A 22,631-nucleotide genomic window follows, 5' to 3' on the forward strand; every position below is an offset into this window, starting at 1 on the left:
TATGGCATCTTAAAAGAAGAGTCGTGATGTCTTCTGCACTTCTCTTAATTCTTTATTAATACTTTTTACAGTATATCATGTAATTATACATAATCTCAGTAGTTGGTACACACAATAGAATAAAACACATTTATAACCTGTTTTCCGAGATGAGAATATAACTTTCACGAAGTATTTTTGTGTGAGGTGTTAAATTTTATGTGGTATGGCCGTCTTCTGTCTTCGTACTCACTGCCGTGAGGACTTCAAATCCTCTTTATGTGGTATGTTAAAAAAACTGTGCAACTTTTGAAAGGTATTAGTCAAAAAAACAACATTACAACCACACAAAGTCAGTGTGTAGCTTCGGGTTTGACGGTGATAATTGATGAACCACGTGAAATGTGATATAAAGATCTTGCCTACAAATTCTGTTTTAGATATATTTTACATGTCAGCCATTACAAACATGGTGGCGGTTCAAACCTTTAAGGTTATAGTTGACAAATTTATTGTAGTCGGAACCTGTAATATTTGGATCACCTAATTGTAAAATTATTGATCTGTGGTTCCTGCTAACCTCGCCAAATAGATTGAAACATCTGAAAAGAAGTAGACATAAGTTCTTCTCAGTTCTTACTCCTAACTGAATTCCTTTGAAGTTATTCTATGTTTATTTTGGGTGGTAGCTTCTGTTTATTTCCAATAAGGCATTGGCCTAGCCAGATTGGTCGAGGGGGAGAGGTCAGACTAAGACAGGTACCCTGGTCCTCCAGGTTGGGGGTTGGTCGCAAGGCTAACAACCTTGCAACATAAAAAGGAAGATGTTTCGAAACCTCGATCAAAGCCTCGGACAGACGGACCTAACAGAGGACCAAATGGAAGAGGAGAATTGAGGAGGCCATGAACCGAATACGGACCGGAGAGCCATAGAAGAAGAAGAAGAAGAAGAAGAAGAAGATTGGCATTGAGTGGTTGAAGTTACCGGACTGCTTAGCTGTGTCAAACTCATCACACCTGGTAGTTGGATCTCTAACATATTCCTTCTTCGGAATACTAACAGGGACAGAATGTCTAAAAATCAGAAAGCAAATATCATTGTCCTCACTCTCTCACTAATATTATATGATAGTTTATTCTATTTTATTGTCAGACTAAATATGTGATTAAAATATATTTTCACAAAAAATGGAAGGTCACAAAACAGAAGATGCACTGTTATAGTTTTGTAATTTATTTTATTGGTTTCCCAGGCAAAGGAAACAACAAGGAAGCCTGTATCAGCATCTGATCTTAGTCTTGATCCAATTCTTGAAATGAGTGTGAAGAATTTCATAGCAATAACTTGCAACCTGTTGCCATCCACTCCGTTTTTTGAGTTTCTTTGCTTATGCATTCACTGCCTTTGATGTGCTTGATGTGTATGACAAAGGAAAAACCTGCTCTTTGAATGTGAACGAACTAAGGGTATGGCTATCTGCCTTGAAGCAGAAGTATGTGGTATGTTATTAAGTAATAAAATTTAAGTAATAAATCCCGAGCCTCGTTGTTTTCTTAATACTAAAATTGAAGCGTAGAAAGTAAATTTGGTAAGGATGGCCACTCTTTGGGCCAAAATGTAACATGGTTTCTCAAATCCATTCACATATTTCATCCCCTAAAGTACTGTTAAATGTGTGGACAAAATGTAAAATTTTTGGTAATAAATAAGAGTTCATACGCAAGATGAAAAGTGATAAACAGTTGGCAATAAAGCTTCCATTTTATTCATCAAATATTTATAATAGCACTTATTTTCAACAAAAATGTGTAACTTGTGTGCACATTTCTAGCGCCATCTAAACACAGTAACATTTCCGATATACTGAGAATATGACTTAGCCATTTAAAATGAAAACAATCTTTGGTTACATTTTATATTCATAGTAATATTCCATAAATATGTATTTTTACAAATATGGAAATATTTAGGCTAATGGACCTTGAATCTTTAAAAATAGGAAAGTGACTTTTAGGCACTTAAAACAGCCAAAAATAAGGCCCCAAAAAGGCACATAATTTCCAACAGAAAGCATTATAACGCGTTTGTCATGCATTATTCATGTCCCCATAGTCTGTAGAACCTTTTGTTACATTTGGCAAATAAACAATGATACATGTGTGTTCACTAGACATGTTATGATTTATCTATTAAAATTTCCATTCCACTTGCAGAATTAAAAGGAACGGGAAAACATGGACCAAAGTTAGTGAACAGAATTTTTAAATAAAATGGCAGTTTTAACAGTTGCATCCATGCAGTGGATTGAGATGTCAACAAATACATTTAAACGTGCTATGAAAACAATATTACTGTGTTTTTAATATACTGAAATATATTTTAATCTATCATATATATATTAAGAAAAGTCACTTCAAAAGCTCCAAGGTCTACCAACCTTTTACATCTATTAAACTAATTTATAACATAATTTGTATCACTTTACATAAAATTTTGCATGCAACATGTAGTTGTCATAGTTTTAGAATGTCTTATCTATTTTTATTATAGATTTTTCAGAAGTAAAATATTTAAGAGTATATATAAATTTATTCTTGGGTTATATATCAACACTCTTCAGCTGCACAGGTTATAGAGCAAGTGATAGGACATTTATGAAAGATTAATTAGAAAGGATGTGAAAGGAAGCTGTCATGGTCTTCATAAGATTCTACTCCAGCATTTGCCTGGAGAGATTAGGAAAAACAAAAAGAAACTTAGTTATGGCAGCTGTTCTCTATGCTCAGACTCTCTCTGTACTAGTCCTTGAATGTTTAATCTAAACTTCTTTCAACTCTGAACAGGTATCAGCAGACAGCTATTTCAATTTTATTGGATGCAGTTATATTGAGTATAATTTTTTACGATAACTACATATAAGAACAATTATCCTAAATATATAATGCAGAATTTGTTAAACATGAAATTACATCAGTTATTTAAGGCACACATTTCTTAAAAGTGTCACATAACATACATATATATGTATTTCTAAATGTAATTATCCTGCGAGTACGTGAATTGATTTGCTGATGATGTGCATTTCACTCATTATGATGGGAAACTACATATTAAAAATGTTAATAACTTGTAACATGCAAATCTGGTAGCTTTATCTTCATCGAAACAATTTGGATCAGTTTTCTATTATCCAGGATAATCGGAGATATCACAGAAATTTATTTTATGAGGAAGAATCTCATCCCTTTGTCCACTGATACGCAAACAGCAGTACTAATTCCTTAACCTAAAGTATGATTTTCTTTTTGGGTATTTAACATGAAAAACTGTCCATGAGAGTACATGCTGATTGTATATACACTACACACATTTTGGGAAATGTTATTGTTAGTGAAAATGTAGTTAAAAGTTACAGCTTTCCTTGCTTCAAAGAAAATGAACACCTTGATTTCTTCCCCCATTTTAGGGATATTTTTTTTTGCAACAGTGTCTTCACTGTAACAAAGTCATTTTGATCTGTTTGAAGGGATTTCAGTGAAGTATGGTTATTTTTGGTAATGATTTAAAATTTGTAAAAGAAATTTAATTTTGGTTTAAATTCCAAATAAAAGATTACTTTTCATGAAAACTGAAATACATGTTTAGCTGTATTTCAGTAATTATTGTGTAAATAAAAAATGTTTGAGGTGGAAGTTTAAAAAACAACCATTTTTATGAATTTGTTGTGTAAGGTACATTTTCATCTTACAGCACATAGTTTATCAGATAGTAACAAACAAATTCTAAAGTGGTCTTCACGGATGTATGCGTGTATAAGAATACGCCTATTTGTGACACACTGCTTGCATAACAGATTGCAAATGGTCATGATGCTAATGTCATTAATTCCCTGTACCCTGTCATTCATTGCCGTATATGAAATTATATAAATTTATATTTTGTAGTTATGTGATTAATCTGTGACCTTGTACTTATGTATGTTAAAATAATCCTTTAAAGCCAGTGGTAACTATGTGTACCACCTGATTTAATAATAAGTAATTCTGCATTCTGTTCAGAGGTTGTTTATGGGCTCAATGTGATCCTCAGAATAAACCAATTATTTTATTAAAACAGTATTAGCAAACTGATCTTTGTAACAGCGAGATGTTGCATTTTCTTTGAAGGAAGGACTGAATGTTTAAATATTATTTGTCTGAGCTTTAGCATCAAAGGATTGATGCCTTGTTAAGTTCAACAGAGATACATGTTACCATCAGTGTTTTTCGTAATGCACTTTGTTTCCACTTGTTATGAAGTCAAAATAAGTATGACACAAACAGTGTAAAATGAAATATACAAAATATAGTTTCATATACAGTAAAGGAAGAATTACATATTGAGAACATAGAAAATATCCATTCGAAGCCTACAACTTTGAAATTATCTGTTTCAGAGTATAATACACGGAAATCTTATGTAGGTGACTCCACGACTAGAAAACTTGGAATGGACAGAAAATTAGCAAGACACAAAAATAGTTCTATAAGTAATAGAAAAACAAAACTATTTGCTACTTATCTTTATCATACACTTTCATGCTGATCCAACTATAATACAATGTTATTATTAGTTTCCTTCACAGAAAATTAAAGTTATGGAACTTACGTTTTTCTCACACGTGACGTATGTGTAATATGAAAAGAATGTTAGGAGTAATAAGTAAATTGTTACTTTTTTTCTTCTTCTCCTTCTTCCTCCATAGTGAGGGAATCATAATTAACCTTCTGGCTAAATTCAAGCTCTTCGCACATTTGCGTTATTGTCTAAAATTGCCAAAGTCATCAAGTACGATAGTTTTGGGTTGCTTTGTACACAACAGCGAGATGTCAGTAAATTCCAGTGTATGGCTTGGCCGTCATGTTTCTGATTTTTAGTAAATATTATGACTGGCTAAGATGAACTCCTATTAATGCAGAAATTATTTTCGTCCTAACTGCTGATATAATTTATATGTAGCAATTATGCTCTATACCTCCTATAAGAAAGCAATATATTTGTGAAACTGCCAAATTTTTCACTTTTTTGATCACTCCTTACAAGGTGTTCCATATGCATGCGTAAGCCGTACATAATTCTGTTAAATATTTTTATACATTTTGTCTTAGAAATATGACCTATGAGCTTTATAAAACCAGGGTAATATCCAAGATTTTAATTTGACATAATTAAAAGTTAGTTCCTGAACATGGAGGGTAAAGAAAAATTAGTTGTGCTTTTATAGTTTTAGTAAACTTGTTCCATTTCTATTGTTTAATGTCTAAGGGCACTTCAGATATTGTGTACGTAGGCTGTGTCTAAAAATTACGTGAGTTTCCTGCATGATACAAGTTGCATTCCATACCATCAAAATCTAACTAAGGAGCAGTAGAAAATTCTGCTGTTTGTCTCATTAGATAAAAATATCTGAGATCCCTAATCTAAATGGTTAGTTAACATTTACTGTGGTTGTTTGGGTTGTGTTGCGATGAATTCTTGTTGTTGGTTGCCAGTGTTCCTCTGAAACATTGGTACCCGCTTACCAGACGACATGGCATCACAAGCCCAGAATACTTCAATTCACATTTTCACTGCCATGGAAAACTTATACTATCTCAATAATAAAACTATGTTACTTTTGCATTAAATAAAAGAAATTAAAAATAGTCATTTTACAAAATCTAACTGCTGCATTTGAATGAGAAGTGAGCGATTGCTCCTATTTTGTGTAACATTATAATGCTTTGGCATCATTTAAATATAAATATTTGTTTTAATGGCAGAAATTGTAATATTTTGTGAACATTCACAAAAAAAAAAACATTGTCACAGCCTTCCTAAATCATATTTATTTTCTTAACAACAAAAACGTGAGAAATATTTTATATATACATATTTCAGCACTTTGTCTCCTGGTGTAAGATTAAGTATATATTTCACTTCTTATTCCCTTGGAAGAATAACCACTGGCATAAAATTAGTAAATTAAAGCTATGTGTATGTAGATCCTATATTTTGCTGTAATTTCAATAGTGAGATTGGACAATATGAATTACTTAAGAAAGAATCACTTTATTTTTTATACCTGAGTCAGAGTGTATGTGGCTTAAATTTAATAGTTTTCTGTCACTTGTAATGCATCATTTTGAAAACGTTTACCCAAGAGATCGGTACAATAACAGTAAAGTTGCATGATTGTGTCAGTTATGCAATGTGATTGATTTCCATACCTGTTTATCCTGTTTACATCTCCCACTGTGTTACCTCGTTTGCTCCAAGCATCGACCTCCAGAGTGCCTTCAAGCAGTGCATCGCTAGGCATCACCTGCACCATCACCCTGTACAGAACCCTAAATCCCTTCGGTTGTGCGACCTGAGGTCCGAGAGCCAACATCTGTGCGCTTAGAATGTGCTTTAAGTTTAGAGGAGAACACAGTCCTCGGTTGATGGCGTCTCCTAGAAGGTCAGAATTTATGTAAGCCACCAGATCCCTTGCTGCAGTCTTCACTCTCTCATCATTGGAATTCAGCTGTGTTTCTCTTGCACATATACAATACTCATCTGGTATCCCAGCTTGTTCACAAGTTCGATTTTTTGATATCCATCTAAATGGTGAACTGCCGATGGTCCCATAACGTTGGACCAAGGATTTCTTGCCCAGATTGTTGTGAGCTAAGTCCATCAGCATTTCATAGAAGTCAAACCTGCAACAGGTTAAAATAGTTCTGTATATCACAGCTTGATGCCTTAGTGTAAGAAGGGAAGGGAAGGGAAGGGAAGGAAATGTCTGAAATCTGCAAATTTGACTGGACGATATTCACATCCAATAATCTGTGCTAGGGCCACTTAAGGCACACTACTGAAAGGAATACACATGCACCAAAAGTGCCTTTAATGGTGTCTAGACCTGCGACTGCTCACGTTATAATTTTGAAATCCGTTAACATTGCATGCTGTCATCCTGACTTTTAAATTGATATTATAAGGAAATGAAAGTTTGTGTTTTCATGTTTGTGAGTGCCCAATAATATTAACGTATGTCTCGAATCTCAGCTTTCAACATTCAAAAGTAAAGACTGCATTTTAAGAGACCAATATGTGGTTAACAAGGACTCTAAAGGTTAATTCTTCTCTTGCAAACTTGTGGGCTGATTGATGTTCAGTGTAATTTGCTAATGTGTTGCGTGTCGACAGATTTTCCAAAAGTGTGCTAATTTAGAAAAGCTATTTAAAACATGTATCTTGCTTTCTCTTTCTAGCAGATGGTTCACAACGTCGAGGATGAAAGGCGGAAGAAAGATGTCATTACTTAGTGGCAGAGAGAAGCAGTGTGAATGTTTTGTTTATCACTTTCTAGAAGATAACGGGAGACATAATTTATAGTACAGTAAAACTGCTTTATATTTATCATTCATTGTTAAACCTCTTTGGCATGACGTAAAACAAATTTTGAAGTTGTTATGCTTGTGAAGATGTTGATCATGGTCCTTTGGGTTGTGGTACCACGCAGTTACCAACATTCCTCCAAAATGTTTGTTGACATCCTGCAGTATCACACTAAGTTACAACCCAGAATATCATGATTGAGAACTAAAAGGAACTTTGCAATTGGTCTTTTGTACAGTTTCTGTAAACACTTTAGCTTTTTATGTGTTGGATATGTTATATGTTAGTTACCTGTTGTTGAATTACTATATACATTCTGCAGTCAACTGTGCAATGTTTTTAATTTATTTTTTATATTTTGCTAGGTATGTGTGATATAAATCATATTGTATCTGGCAATAAAAATTGCAGTATCTGATATAAATACTGTTTTTGCTGTGTGCTGAATAAAAATTCTATCTTGCTATTTATGCGTGTTGTTTTTCAGCCTGTATGAAATCAGAAAGCAGATCTCTAGGGCAGTAGTTCAACTTCATACACACCAGCTCAGAAGATTGTTCTGGTTCTGCTTCAGTCCTGCCACAAGGTGCGGGAATCTGCGTTTGAAGTCTCGTGGCAGTGACACAGCAAGGAACGGCATGCGCTCCTCCACCCGTCCGATTTCTGTCTTTCGCAGTCCACTAAACCGATTACCGTGGTCTCCCAACACCATTACAATGGTGTTGTTGAGTTGTCCTTCACGTTGCATCTTGAGGAACATCTTCTCAAAATCTGAGTCTGCTACCTGCACCTCATTGAGATCATCATGACTGAGAAGTGTCAAGAACGCAAAGGCAAAATATCGATGATTTTTCATCCTTGCTGCAAACTGTTCGATGTAATCAAGAAGATACAAGTGTTTTGGTGTATTACCATAACATCGCGAGTCTTTTGATTTAAAACTATTGATACTGTTCATAGCAAGCCAAAATGGACGCACATAATAATCTGTTGGAGGGTCTTTGAAACCTGAAGCGTGAAAGTTAAAGATTGTCAAACTTGGGCTGTCTTCGTTATACATTGTAGCATATCCGCTATCTCTGAATGAGTCCCATACCAGAGGAATATCATCAAAGTAGGAAGGTCTAACTACTGAGAGGAAATTGGTTTTATTGTTCCGTTTATGAACATTAATTCCAGATAACAGTGCCATCATATTTGGGAAAGTGTTATCACCAGTTTTGGTCATACCTTTAAAAACTATGGCACCAAGAACATCGGTAAGAAAATGGTACGTTTTTGGAAGCTGACGGATGAAATTCAGGCGTGACATGGAGTCCAGCCCAAATATGAGGACACTGGGGTGATTAATGTCACCATCACTCTGTCTTCTGGAGGATTTATAAAGTTCTGCTGATGGAGGAGGCACATATGCGTGTCCAGTTTCATAAACCAACTTCGCTGTCTTTAAGAAGCACCTTGCTAGAACAAATGCAGATGAATGGATTTTTTCAGTTTCTTTAAACATCCGTGCAACTCCTAAAGAGAACTTATTGTCTGATTTATTTGTACGGAAAATCTCGGAGTAGTGACATTCATAGTCACTTTCTTTGTGACCGCTGTTCTTTATGGTTGTCTTGTTAAGATGGATGTAGCCATCAGAATCCAGGTATGTGAGGTAGAGTTGGGGCTCGCCACACCGGATAATTGACGACGTAGACAGGTATTTTTTAACACGTGGATCATTTGGATCGTATTCTGGTATTATGCACTGAAACTCATTTGCATTGCAAGCCATGTCTTCCATATGAAGCTTATAGAACTCCATTTCTACAAATGTTACGTACGTGTCGTATATTATGAAAGGCGAGTATCCCAGAAACATTAACAGTGTTACGTAACACGCCATTTTCTTAGTTAAACAGCGAGATGAATGTCTAATTAGCGGCTTCAAAGTCATTTTGTTTTGAATTAAGTCGTGATGTATCACCTGGCCCTACAAAAAGAAAAATTTTATGATAACAATGAGGTTTTAAAAATGTAAGCACTTGAAATCCTGCAGACATGAAAACATTCCTTTGAAAATTTTTAAAGTAGGCATGAAGTGCGTGGGTAATCAGAAATCTCTTACGTTTGTCACGTGCTGATAGCCGACTATTTTTCGTTTGATGCCGTATTGTATTTTCTTCATAATTTAATATTATCATGAATTGGGTTACAAACTGAGTTTAAATTTACCCACATCATTTTCATTAGTTTTCCATATTATCTGACATTTTTGATTACCTCACTGTCCTCCAATCCCATTTAGGTCGGACAATTTGGACTGTTCTGAGGCATCATCCCATTTATAAAGTGTGCTGACTATAAATTTGAATGTCAGATGATTATGTTATAAAGAGAACTGGAATATTGGCTTTTAAAGAGAATTGCCATCCATTACTCTGGAGAAATTACGTAAAAAGGGACTAGATTTAATGTTACTTTTTACTGTGCAGTGAAAAAGCATAAAAAGTCCTTGGCACTAATTATTTAATTTTTTGAAAATTGTCCATGTTTTTATAGAACATAATGGTTTATCCCAATCCTAACCTGAAAGATCTCAAAGATCGGTTTGTATATTATCCTATGAGTTCTGTTTCAGTCTCCCATGCTAATTTTTCCCCCATAATGTGTTACTACATAAATATTGTATGCACGTCTTGTTTCTCCATGTCCTACCTTCTCAGTCTTTTGGATTTAATCACTCAGTACTAATTGAAGAGTTTACTTTCGATCCTATTTATGATATGCATATGTCCAATAAAAACAGTTTATAATAGCAAACGTAGGTTCTAGACGTTGTGAGTTAATACCTGATTTATATCTTGAAATATGTATTCCGATCCTTCCCATATACTTCGTACATAATAATAATGCTCTCGTTAATATGACATTTATAACCTCTTAGTTGATTTAAAGTTGTCAAATAAACACACAAATATTTTATTAGGTGTGTTTATATATTCATTTATGGTAACATTAATGTATTTTTGTTTTAAATTTACATATAAAGACAATTTTATTTCCGTTTCGCTGCGTTTTATTGACCTTCGGTTTAGACCATTCGGCCAATGTAACTATCGCAACGTCACATAAATTTACCGCGTAAACAACGGAATAACGAAGTCGATCATTATCCCATCTTACGGCGCGTTTTTCAAGTAGGCCTAATATGAAATGGTAGTCGGTGTCAGTAATATTTCAGCATAGTTTCCGTGAATTGTGCTTCGTTCACAACATTTTGACAGTCCAGAGTGAGAGAGAAGATTCTGTATTGTCTGTGAAGCTGGGAACACTAGTGTCTGCAGAATATTACTCTTTCACGGAACAAACTTTATGGCGAACATAACCTTTTTGTTTTCGGTTCATTTAGCTGGCTGCTATGATGGTAAGTACAAAATATAATAATGGGTTCCTTCCCTAAGGATATTGTATTTTTATCGGTTCGTGCAGTTTTGAAACAATATAAATTTCACGATCATCTTAAATGCCTCTAATATCAAGTGATATGTGTTATAGTAAATAAAACATATTTAACATTGTCTTCCGAATACAGACTTACTACTGCACATTGGTACCAACTTCCTGCAAACTTCTGTACCTATTTAATTGTACTATATAAACCTTCACACAGAACGTTTTCTAATGTTAAAAATGTACATCACCAGTTAATATATGTTTTTTTAACAAAAATTGTCCGCATAGGCAAATTGTGCAACTGCTAGTCACACAATTAACAAATTTCTTCTTGTTATAATACTTAAATGTATCCCACTTCCGAGGGTTTCGTATTCAGATATATACATACTCAGGTTCTGTTCATAAACTGCCGTTGTGTTCAGATTTATATTAATCGACTAGGACTACATTTCATAAATTCAGGTAATATCTTCTGAAAATGTTTTACGAATGCAACAAAATTTTCATTACACACCGACTTAAGAATCACGATAATAAAACATCATCAAGCATTATATGAACAAAACATGGTATTTCACAGAAAATAAGAGCTAATATTTTCTTCGTTTATCCAAGTTTTAAAAGTTCAGGAAGAAAGCCAAAGAGGCGCCACACATCAATTAATCATTTTATGCCTTCTGTCATTAAACAGCGCTTCCGTCGATAAAGAAATTAGCCGGAAGAAATTACTTAATTTGATGTACAGACCGTTTGAATTTCTCTCGACCGGATTATAGTTTCGTGGTATTGTCGTTCACTGCTAGTGAGCAACTGCTTCACGACACAGCTTCAGCGCCTACCGCAATGACAACAAAGCTGTGAGCATGCACGAAAACACGGCTTAGTGGATCGATATATTCAGTAGTCGTATATTCCGAGCAAGAAGAAATGCATAGAATACAGCAAATCCTGTCTCAAACGGAGAAATCTTTAGCAATGAACCATGCCTTTTGGAATTTATCCGAAAATTAACATTCCTATCACAGACTGGGGCCAATTACTCCAAAATGTCGACAGGACATGTGAAAAATAGATTTATGGATAATCCTAGAAAAGGGAGAAATACAAATAAAAATTTGTACTGATCCCTAAGTGTTACGTGTAGCACGAATTTCTGACAAGTTATTACCTGATTTGGTAAATTTTCATGCTGTGTTTGGCCAGACGAGCTTTTACCATTTCATCTCTTAAGACATGCCACTTGAATTAATAACAACTTATCATAATATTGGCCTGTTCTATAATCGATTCTTACAAAAGTAGATATTAAAGAGTTGCTTTCTGTACTTAAGTGTCTTTCTTTAATATCCCAGTTTCAATCTTAAGACGTGCTTACGGATATTAAAGCCTCGTATTTTGTCTCGATAAATAAATTCCTCACTGCATTATGTGACGCCACAGTTCTGTAATTCTGGTGTCAGTTGAGGGAACCATTGTCTGTCAGCGTTTCCTGGAAAACTGACATATGGCTTTTGAGAGCTGAATATTTTTAGCCTCACGCGCAAGGCCATAAAACCAGTAGAACATTGTCAGAGCCAGATATTTTAATGCGAACCTTTACATCATTCCAGCAAACTCGTGCTCTTGAGCGTTAATGGAATAAAATGTAGAATCAAAGAAGTGGCTCACTTTAAGGGTCACGTGATCAATAATAAAAGAGGCCAAGAATAAACGTATATAATCGATTGTAACTGGTAAATATAAAGGAGATTCTTCGTGGTAGAGTCGATGATAAATGAACATTTGACAGTAGTACAGTCAGGAAGATAAAACCGATATTATAACAACCGCGTACTTGAATTAAGTCAGCTTAAGTTTAGTTCCGTGTACATAAGTCAATCTGCAGTAGCCTGCAGGTTAATGTAAGTGACTGTTAATTATTTCATATGAATGCACGGAAACTGGGATATTTCAAACAGCACAAGTGGACCAGACTGACCCAAACTTAAAGGCGATTATGGCCAAAAGCAGAGTTGTCGGAAAAAAAAGGGGTAACTGGACTCAAAGAAATTTAAATTCTTTATTTACACACCCGAAAGCAGTGGGTGTCACTGAAGGCCGATATATGGAACGAATTGTAGTTCAGAGCTGTTATAACACTTTAAATTATGTCAAGTCTGTTAACATCGTAAACGAAAGTTCGGTTGAATTCATTTGTTTTTGTTTTTTTCTATATTTTTGGATCATTCTGCACAGTACTCAGTTGCCATAAACAGGATCGATCTACCATGTCGATAGCTATCAAACGATATAACCGTTCTTGATGCCTGGCCGTAATGAAGCATTTTGTTGTGTCCGGATGATGGAAAGTTACCCCAAACTTAGAATCGATTTTATGGGACGGCTGGTCATCTTACGTCACGCTCCTTGCAAGCGCTCAGCTGTTTTGGATTTTTAATCAGAATCTCAGTGTTTCAGAGCTAACTGAAGCACTTCAGATCCTCAGACTCTGAACTTGGGCAATACGAAGTAACAAATGGCTCGAGAAAATCGTATTATGACGAAGTTGAAATCTGTGCTTATGATAATACGAGGTTGGTTAAGTTAAGAAGGCTTACATGGGTGTGGCATGTGGTACAAATGATGGGAAACCCCAAAATAAGAAACCAATACGGACGTAGATTAGCGGGATAATATTAAAACTGATCACGGAGAGCTACGGTGAGGTTTCGGACTGACCTGGGTAGGATAGGATCTAATTGTGAACACAATAATTCGATAAATTCTCGTGTTTCATGACAGTTGAGAATTTCCCATTCAGCTGAGCGACCATCAGCTCCTGAAGGAATTCGCATCGCGCGATAGATCAGTCTAGGGTTTGTTTTAGTAGCAGATCTACGTCCTTGGGCCAGACCGACAGCCCTTCGTGTTACAGAGACCACGCCTTCGGATAAGCGATTAAGTAGGTGAAGTCTGTCGTAAATACTTCATGATCGTAAATGATTTTCAGCCACACCTTCAGTTCATGGAACTGTCATACCAATTGGACGCTTTGTGTATAGTGCCTCCATCGTCAGGGCGATAATTACGGCAATAAAGACCTCTGAAACGTCAGCCAATTTCTACGAGTTTACGCGGCGCAACATTCCACAAGACAGTAATGTTTTGTGCTTGAAAGCCCCTGAAATCTCACCAGTAATTGGTAAATGCCAAGTTTTCCGTGACATTTTACTCTGCATCACAGTTGCATGAAATCGTACATGCACATCTCTGGGCCTGTCTCTGTGTGATATAATTATTAATTTATAATTTTTTACCAGCTTCGGCGTTCAAGAGAAGTGGACACCATATTGACTCACGAAATCATTTCAAGGAAACCGTAATTCATAAATTCGCCAGAGAACTCTTCGTACCGGCTCCTGCAATCCGCTGGAAACAAATGAGACAATTTCGGGTTGCACAACTCCTATCGTACTCAGTACGCTTCTCTCTCCACGAACCCTGAAGACGGAGACAACATGTTTCTCCGAAATACCGTCATCTACACGGAGCCAAAACCCAGAATAACATTATCTTCCTTAAAGCCTTGAAAACCTCGGTTCTCACTGTCAGGCATTGGTTAATATTAATCCAAAGAAAAACTTTGTTGTTGAATGATTAAATTCCGGATGTGTGTGTGTGTGTGGAGCGGAAATGAACAGACGAGGAACGCTAAGTGCCACGAGAAAATCGCAATCACACGTCGGCCCACACTAGTTAAAATGCTATGAGTTTGGAGCAGGAAAATGGCGCTCATAGGCACTTACTGTGCCTCATCGTCAGTTTTTGTTATGTCCGTGCCATGCATGTTCTGAATACAAAGCGAGACCTTCAGCATTTCAGTCATCCGTACATCGAATATGTCGTATTTTATAGTTCCTGAACGTATGCGTTCGTTTCCGTCCGCTTGTACCAAACTCCGACCGTACGAGCGAATGCGATAAATCGGAGTAGGCTTATACAGACAACAGGAGATGTCAAGTTGGCAGAAGGACGGCTGGCAGTGTCAATATGACAAGTGTCAAGTAGAACAGAATTGTACAGAAAACCGAGTTGAGCCCGAATGGTTCCTGCTATTTTCCTCAGTCTTTCCATGCAATGGCATTACTAATTTAAATTAGGCCACGGTATTTTAGTTTAGTATCATTTACAATTCATTAATCGCTAAATCATTCGACGTGTATGCTATCGTTAAATAAAGCACAAATAGATAACCCGTACGTTATATTAAACTCCAATGCCACTGTGATTCTTAGTCACAAAGTCGGATGTATGAATACGCTACACAGTAAAGGATCGATCCCTGAAGATGGTGGCAGTATGTTTCTCCGAAACGTTGGTGTCTACCTAAAAGTCTAAAAGGTGTTACAACACAAAATATCAACATCGATACCTTTTGGTTGTTATTATTTTACGAAACTCCCTTTTGATATCTTCTTAGGTTATGTAGGATCAAAATGTAGGAGGGCTAAACGTCTAACGAGCGGCTGCTGTTTGCAGTGTTAGCCGAAACGACGGAATTCGACAGATGACATAATTCACGAAACCTGAAACCATGGAACGCGCCAAACGCGGATTCAAGTATCCGCAGATTTTAATTTGTGTGCGGAAGGAGAAATGACTGAGAGGCAGCTGTTCAAAAAATCAGCCCCTAGGGTTCTTGGCAACCAGTTCAACACTGCGTTCCATATTTCGAGTCGGAGCCTCCTTTCATTCGCATCTTACATCCTGTCCATATGCTGCCGCATCTCATTTTCGTCTTACAAATAGGGCATCATTTCGTGTGCCACCCTGTATATTGATAATGAGGCAAAGGTGTCTCACTATTCGCCATGTAGGCGCTTGGGGGGTTATTGTAGATCTTCTGCATACTTCGCCTTTCTAAGATGTGTGTTTAGACGTCAGAAGACAGTCTACATCCTGTAATTCTTCTTCAATTACTGTCCACAGACCAGGAGAAAAGCCCTGGTGGGTGCAGGGGGAATGTTACTTATCAGCTGGACTAGAGGGCTGCTATTGGTGGGAAGTGCGATACGTCAGAGTTTAAGGCTACTGCACACAGACTGAAAACATCAAGCAGTTAAGAGTAACGTGTAGTGAGCGCACTTTTAATGTGTTCTGTGGGTGTTGCGATAATATTCTAGATTAAATCGCTGTGCCACTGTGAGGTAATCTTAAAGCTGTACCCATTAGAACACATGAAAGCCTGTCGTCTGTTGTTCGTTCGGTGGTTGTGGAACGAATGCTTTTAGGATCGGTCGTCACTCACCGCGAAATCTTGCGCATGCGCGTATATCGAATTCCTAGCAGGGATTTTCTCCTGTTCTGTGTTCTGTGGGTGTTGCGATAATATTCTAGATTAAATCGCTGTGCCGCTGTGAGGTAATCTTAAGGCTGTACCCATTAGAACACATGAAAGCCTGTCGTCTGTTGTTCGTTCGGTGGTTGTGGAACGAATGCTTTTAGGATCGGTCGTCACTCACCGCGAAATCTTGCGCATGCGCGTATATCGAATTCCTAGCAGGGATTTTCTCCTGTTCTGTGTTCTGTGGGTGTTGCGATAATATTCTAGATTAAATCGCTGTGCCGCTGTGAGGTAATCTTAAGGCTGTACCCATTAGAACACATGAAAGCCTGTCGTCTGTTTTTCGTTCGGTGGTTGTGGAACGAATGCTTTTAGGATGGGTAGTCACTCACCGCGAAATCTTGCGCATGCGCGTATATCGAATTCCTAGCAGGGATTTTCTCCTGACAATTCGCCTTGTCTTGCGGCAACTTCTCTGACACCTGGGTTATGCGTGTGCAACGAAAATTAGGCTTCAGGCGCGCATGCGTACGAGACGAGGGAAATCAGTTACAGGTCGACTCGTAAGGCTCGATGCACACGAGCGAGAAAATGTCGCGCGAGCTTCCCGAAAATAACTCGCTCGTGTGCATCAAGCCTAACGGACCATTCTACCTTCGGTTTGCCGAGAGACTGCGTCATGCCATCTTCCCACAAAAGGCTGAGAAATATCGTAAGGTGTCTCATTTTTAACAGTCGTGGCAAGGCAGACCTGATTCTGAAAATTTCTATATTTCTTTTCTGTTGTTACGACAATTGAATTTCTCGATCTTACAGTTGGGCTTTTCCCTGTTTTAGGTTATACTAGGGCAGAACGCTCCTTTGTAACACGCAACCAACCTTGTGTAAGAAACTAAACTAACCGCCTCGAATTGACGGTTAAAACAATAGGGGGTTGGTTGCGTTTTGAAATCTTAAGTAACATGCTAAATTAACTGGCCTTCGGGGGGTTATTTAAGTGTCTCATTCAAGTGTTTTATCACTTGAGTAAGAAACTAAACTAACTCCCCCCCCCCCGAATGGTGGTTAAAATACTTGACGAACCTCCCTCCGGGGGGGTTGGTTGCGTTTTAAATTCTTGAGTAAGACACTAAACTAACCCCCCTTCGGAAGGGTTAGTTTATGTCTCATTCAAGTGTTTTAACCCTTGAGTAAGAAACTAAACAACCCCCCGAATGGTGGTTAAAGTACTTGACGAACCCCCCTCGGGGGGGGGGGGTTGGTTGGTTACGTTTTAAATTCTTGAGTAAGACACTAAACTAACCCCCCTTCGGAAGGGTTAGTTTATGTCTCATTCAAGTGTTTTAACCCTTGAGTAAGAAACTAAACAACCCCCCGAATGGTGGTTAAAGTACTTGACGAACCCCCCTCGGGGGGGGGGGGGTTGGTTGCGTTTTAAATTCTTGAGTAAGACACTAAACTAACCCCCCTTCGGAAGGGTTAGTTTATGTCTCATTCAAGTGTTTCAACCCTTGAGTAAGAAACTAAACAACCCCCCGAATGGTGGTTAAAGTACTTGACGAACCCCCCTCGGGGGGGGGGGGTTGGTTACGTTTTAAATTCTTGAGTAAGACACTAAACTAACCCCCCTTCGGAAGGGTTAGTTTATGTCTCATTCAAGTGTTTTAACCCTTGAGTAAGAAACTAAACAACCCCCCGAATGGTGGTTAAAGTACTTGACAAACCCCCCTCGGGGGGGGGGGGGGTTGGTTGCGTTTTAAATTCTTGAGTAAGACACTAAACTAACCCCCCTTCGGAAGGGTTAGTTTATGTCTCATTCAAGTGTTTCAACCCTTGAGTAAGAAACTAAACTAACCCTCACCCCCGAATGGGGGTTTAAAACACTTGACTAACTCCCCCTTCGGGGGGTTGGTTGCGTTTTAAATTCTTGAGTAAGACACTAAACTAACCCCCTTCGGGGTGTTAATTTAGTGTCTTATTCAAGTGTTTTAACCCTTGAAGAACAGTATGACTTGGATGAATATTATTATTATTATTATCAGATTACCTTTTTGGTGTTGGTAACGTCTTCTTTCACTTTTCTTCATTTCTTAAATAGTCTAATGCCGCTGTTCGGAGACGATATAGAGCAGTGATAATGCGACTGGCTTGGTACTAAGCGTTATTTCTTTACTCTGCATTGTTGTGTACACGGCATTGTTGTGGAACACAACAATGCCGAGTATAAACAAACATAAGTTGACATTGTTGATTACGTAATTTTTTGACGACAACGAGGAATCACAAATTTTTATAGTAGATTCTTGATTCTTTGTTTCCAAGTGACGGATTGATGGGTGTGGCTGTTTAACTAGCAAATTATTGTTAATAAATGGGATTTCGTGAACTCAATAATAAACTTCCTGAGTTTATAAAGGAAATACAAGTAGTTGGATTCGATTTAAATCTGTTCGTTATACCCTATCAGAATATAATAATTGGCATGAATTTTCCTGAGGTTCCCTTAAGTGAGATATAGCGTGACTACTTTTTTCACACGAAAATTCCCTCTGGTTGCTACGAGCAACGGAAAAACAAAATATATTGATTGTACGTCGGACATGTGAATATCTAGGTATCATGTCCTGATGACAATGTCACCTGCTTATAAGCAACCTAGCTTTGTGTCTAAACGATACGTCGTTTGTGCCATGTGCAATGTTGGTGAGGTAATTTCTTTCACAATAAAGCAGCGAACTTGATAAATTTATTGTACTGTCTCTAGAAAAGTTAGATTGTCACCAGAGTACAGTATGAAATTCTGCGCTAGTGTTGTGACGTCAACACGGTTACAACAGAGAGCTCTGAACCTTTATACGTCACATCATTTACGTAATAATTTCATTAATGGCGGGAAATATATTTTAATTTAAGATAAGTTAACGTTAGACTTACTGTAATAGACTTAGTACTTACAATTTCAATTTTCATATCATTTTTAATGTTATACCTTATGTTCAGCACGACACAAATGAAACTTAAACTACTTTTGTAATGTCACAACAATCAAGAACAATGTAAATGTTTTCCCGTTACTAAACCGTTGATGCAGTGTCGCTGGAGACGTCAACACTGCTGGTGCTGCTCACTAGCGCTTCAAGCGGTCAGACAGAACATTTGCGCAATGGTGGCATTTTGTGGCATGATTCTAGACTGTGCCCCCTCTATTGTAGAGATTTAGAAATTGTTACAGTTTATTAAACTACGCTTTATCAGTAGCTCAGACTATATAACCTCAAAAATAAGATGATGCAAGTAAATAATGAATTGGAAAGGATGCTGAAGTGGTCGTGGCCTAATTTAATGTACTGTCCCGGCATTTGCCTGGAGGTACTGAGGAAAACTAGGAAGAACCTAAGTCCAGCCGATCTCCGGGTCGAGATTTGAGCCAGGAAGCAGCGTCGTAACCAAACGATCACGACGCCAGGCAAATTGTTATTAACAACAATGGAAATATTCATGAGATGGTAAAGTTGCGTCATATTGTGATATAATCTATTATAAAAATTTGTGATTCCTCGTTGTCGTCAATAAATTACGTCATCAACAATGCCGAGTATAAACAAACTCGGCATTGTCTGGAACACGACAATGCCGAGTACAACACAACAATGCCGAGTATAAACAAACTCGGCATTGTCTGGAACACGACAATGCCGAGTACAACACAACAATGCCGAGTACAACACAACAATGCCGAGTATAAACAAACTCGGCATTGTTGTGGAACACGACAATGCCGAGTACAACACAACAATGCCGAGTATAAACAAACTCGGCATTGTTGTGGAACACGACAATGCCGAGTACAACACAACAATGCCGAGTTTAGTGTCTTACTCAAGATTTTAAAACGCAACCAACCCCCCCGAAGGGGTTCGTTGCTTTTTAAAAACTTGACCAACCCCTCTGAGGAGCTCCGAAAGGAGCGTTCTGCCCTAGTAAATATATATTATTTAAATCTTGTCCGTCTAATCACAATAAATTCTTATTAAATATTAAAATATTACAATAGTTAACATTTTAAATATTTAAAATATTAAATGATGTTCTTTATCGAAATATTCGATGATGGTCTAATGTAAATCGAATATTTCGATAAAGAACATCATTTAATATTTTAAATATTTTAAATGTTAATTATTGTAATATTTTAATATTTAATAAGAATTTATTGTGATTAGACGGACAAGATTTAAATAATATATATTTAATGGAAATATTCCTAACGTCACCAAACTCATTTTTAGGTAAAACACAGATAATGAGGTTCAAATGTCCGTACCATGAAATAGCGTTTCTCGTATTTGATTTTGAGATTATTCCGTAGAAAACTGATTCTGTACTTCATAGATAATTTTACGTTGAAGCCAAATCTCGCTTTAATGATCTTTGAACAATCAGCCCGTACCTTAAAGAAAACGCTTTTCAGTCTCTTTTACGCTGAAAACTGTTATGTCCACAGCCCAATATTTGTAATCCGAGACACATCTCCGCATGGGATATTTAAAAATATTTGTCTAATTGGAGTCGTGTGCACTTGTTAATTATGATTTACCAGGGCACGCGGTAATAACTCGCTAATTTTTAACAGTTGACTGTTTTCAGTCGTTATCAACTCTGTGAGCGGTAGTTGAAGTTGAATATCAGGATGCCATAACGAGATATATGCTGTTCTTCTGTTGAAAGTCATTTATCTGCGTAATGCAAGAACGTATTTGTTATCTGTAGATTACAATTTTACACACCTTAACCATCAAAGGTTATTGAACTGCAGATACAGTTGTTTAAATAAGAGCATTGTGTGACTCGAGATTCTTACCGAAGGACTTCAATGTGCAGATTAAAGATCTTGGTTTCCTGTATGAATACAACAGCGGGAAAGACAACGCAATAATAATTATGCATTTAATTAATTATTCTTGTCCGTATAATCACAATTTAAAATTTAAAAATTAAGATAATTAAAATATCATGTGATGTTCCTATCGAAACATTCGATTTACATTTAGAACATCACATGATATTTTAATTATCTTAATTTTTAAATTTTAAATTGTGATTCGACGGACAAGAATAATTAATTAAATATATATTTTCACAATATGACGCAACTATATCATCTTAATGATTATGCAGTTAGGGTTTCCTTGGCACAGGCAAATACAAACAGATCACGGAAAGGAAGCTTGGTGGGGGGGGGGGAAGCCCGGAGAAATACGAATTAAGCACTTAGTTGCCATGGCACTTTGCATGTGATGTGCTCCCTATTCAAGGTTATTATTTGTAGTGTTCTGTCTGACGACAGGTCCATATGAACAGGATCCTTCCATCCTTTTCTCGGACTGGGACCTGTTCATATACGTTCTTGGCAGATGATCCAGAAGTGGTTTGCCATTGCCTTCTTCTGTGTGTGAATGGAGTAATTGTTGGGATGCCACGGAGAAACCGGGGAAGCCCCCGGAGGAAAACTCCGTGATGCCTAGACCACGGCCTTGCCCAACACAAGTTATAAATTCGTGCACCGCCGGGAATCGAACCCGAGACCCCAGGCTTACAAGGCTAGTGTTCTGACCGCTAGACCACCGTGGCTATTCAAGGTAACATGCCATAATGTATGCAGGAAAATAATGTGATTGCTGGCGCGTAATTTTGAACTGCGTTTTGCGTACTCTTTGCCACCAGGTTGCTTCCGAAAATATTTCTTTCCCACGTGGATTTATCCTATATTTTCATGCGATATTATCAACCTGTAGAATGCAATAAGTCTGCCCGCGTCCCTTTTTTATTAAAAAAACTTATTGTTTATAGTCAGAAACGTTTTAGGTGCATACACTTACCCGCCTTTCTTTCGTGGTTTTCTCGTTTCTCCCAACACATCACATCCTTCAAAATATTATCACCCTAATAATGAGATGGCAAAGTTGCGTCATATTGTGATATAATAAATATATTGTTTAAATCTTGTCCGTCTAATCACAATAAATTCATATTAAATATTAAATATTTTTATTAAATATTTTAATATTTAATAATAATTTATTGTGATTAGACGGACAAGATTTAAACAATATACCCTGATAATGTACAAATTATAGTCCTGTTAATTTTTAGACACTTGGGATAATATTTACGACTATGTGTGTTTGCTACTTCAGATCTCCTCGTTATCGTTAACGGGTAGTTTACGAAACACGTTCACAAAAACACACGAACACGTTCAACACTTGCCTGCGATCTGCAGCACTCACAATGATGTTCCGGTGATTGGAGTTGTCTTGTGACTGGTAGAGAAGTTGTGTTCAGTTGACACGCGTGTCACGTGTTAGTATGTTTTGCCTACTGACGAACAACAGACTTCGAATGGCCTTATCAGATTGCTTATTGTTGTGATTTACCGACAGTGTTGCCACAGTCGATGGCGAAGCAGTCTGTGCGGGCTAC

The 22,631-nt window shown here is 37.1% G+C and overlaps 1 protein-coding gene and 1 long non-coding RNA gene across 13 annotated transcripts in view; one reads left to right on the forward strand and one right to left on the reverse strand.

The window, feature by feature from the left end:
- The window catches only part of LOC110840552 (uncharacterized), a 13,486-nt gene extending 5,636 nt beyond the window's left edge, over positions 1 to 7,850 (forward strand). For 2 of the 3 annotated variants that reach the window (XR_015533673.1, XR_015533674.1), the window contains exon 4: positions 7,261 to 7,850. This is a non-coding gene — a long non-coding RNA (uncharacterized LOC110840552). Of the gene's footprint in view, positions 1 to 1,232; positions 4,094 to 7,260 lie in introns of those variants that run through there. The other variant, XR_002546905.2, reaches the window with a different exon arrangement.
- LOC110840547 (uncharacterized) lies at positions 1,723 to 22,631 on the reverse strand. 10 transcript variants are annotated; one of them, XM_022085649.2, is made up of 4 exons: positions 22,322 to 22,423; positions 22,028 to 22,091; positions 7,927 to 9,359; positions 1,723 to 6,702 (listed from the first exon to the last, which is right to left on the reverse strand). In XM_022085649.2, exons 3-4 carry the CDS (start codon positions 9,321 to 9,323, stop codon positions 6,111 to 6,113), a joined length of 1,989 nt encoding a protein of 662 aa, XP_021941341.1. In that variant the 5' UTR covers positions 9,324 to 9,359; positions 22,028 to 22,091; positions 22,322 to 22,423; the 3' UTR covers positions 1,723 to 6,110. The 10 variants fall into 10 exon arrangements, with proteins under 10 accessions (XP_021941341.1, XP_021941339.1, XP_021941343.1 ...); XM_022085647.2 differs by lacking the exon at positions 22,028 to 22,091 and adding an exon at positions 21,010 to 21,047 and having other exon boundaries at positions 22,322 to 22,421; XM_022085651.2 differs by lacking the exons at positions 22,028 to 22,091; positions 22,322 to 22,423 and adding an exon at positions 22,439 to 22,631.

Source organism: Zootermopsis nevadensis, unplaced genomic scaffold, assembly GCF_977971745.1.
Source record: "Zootermopsis nevadensis isolate Lab colony 2312 unplaced genomic scaffold, Znev_1.0 Znev_ptg000004l, whole genome shotgun sequence".
NCBI classification, from domain to species: domain Eukaryota; kingdom Metazoa; phylum Arthropoda; class Insecta; order Blattodea; family Termopsidae; genus Zootermopsis; species Zootermopsis nevadensis.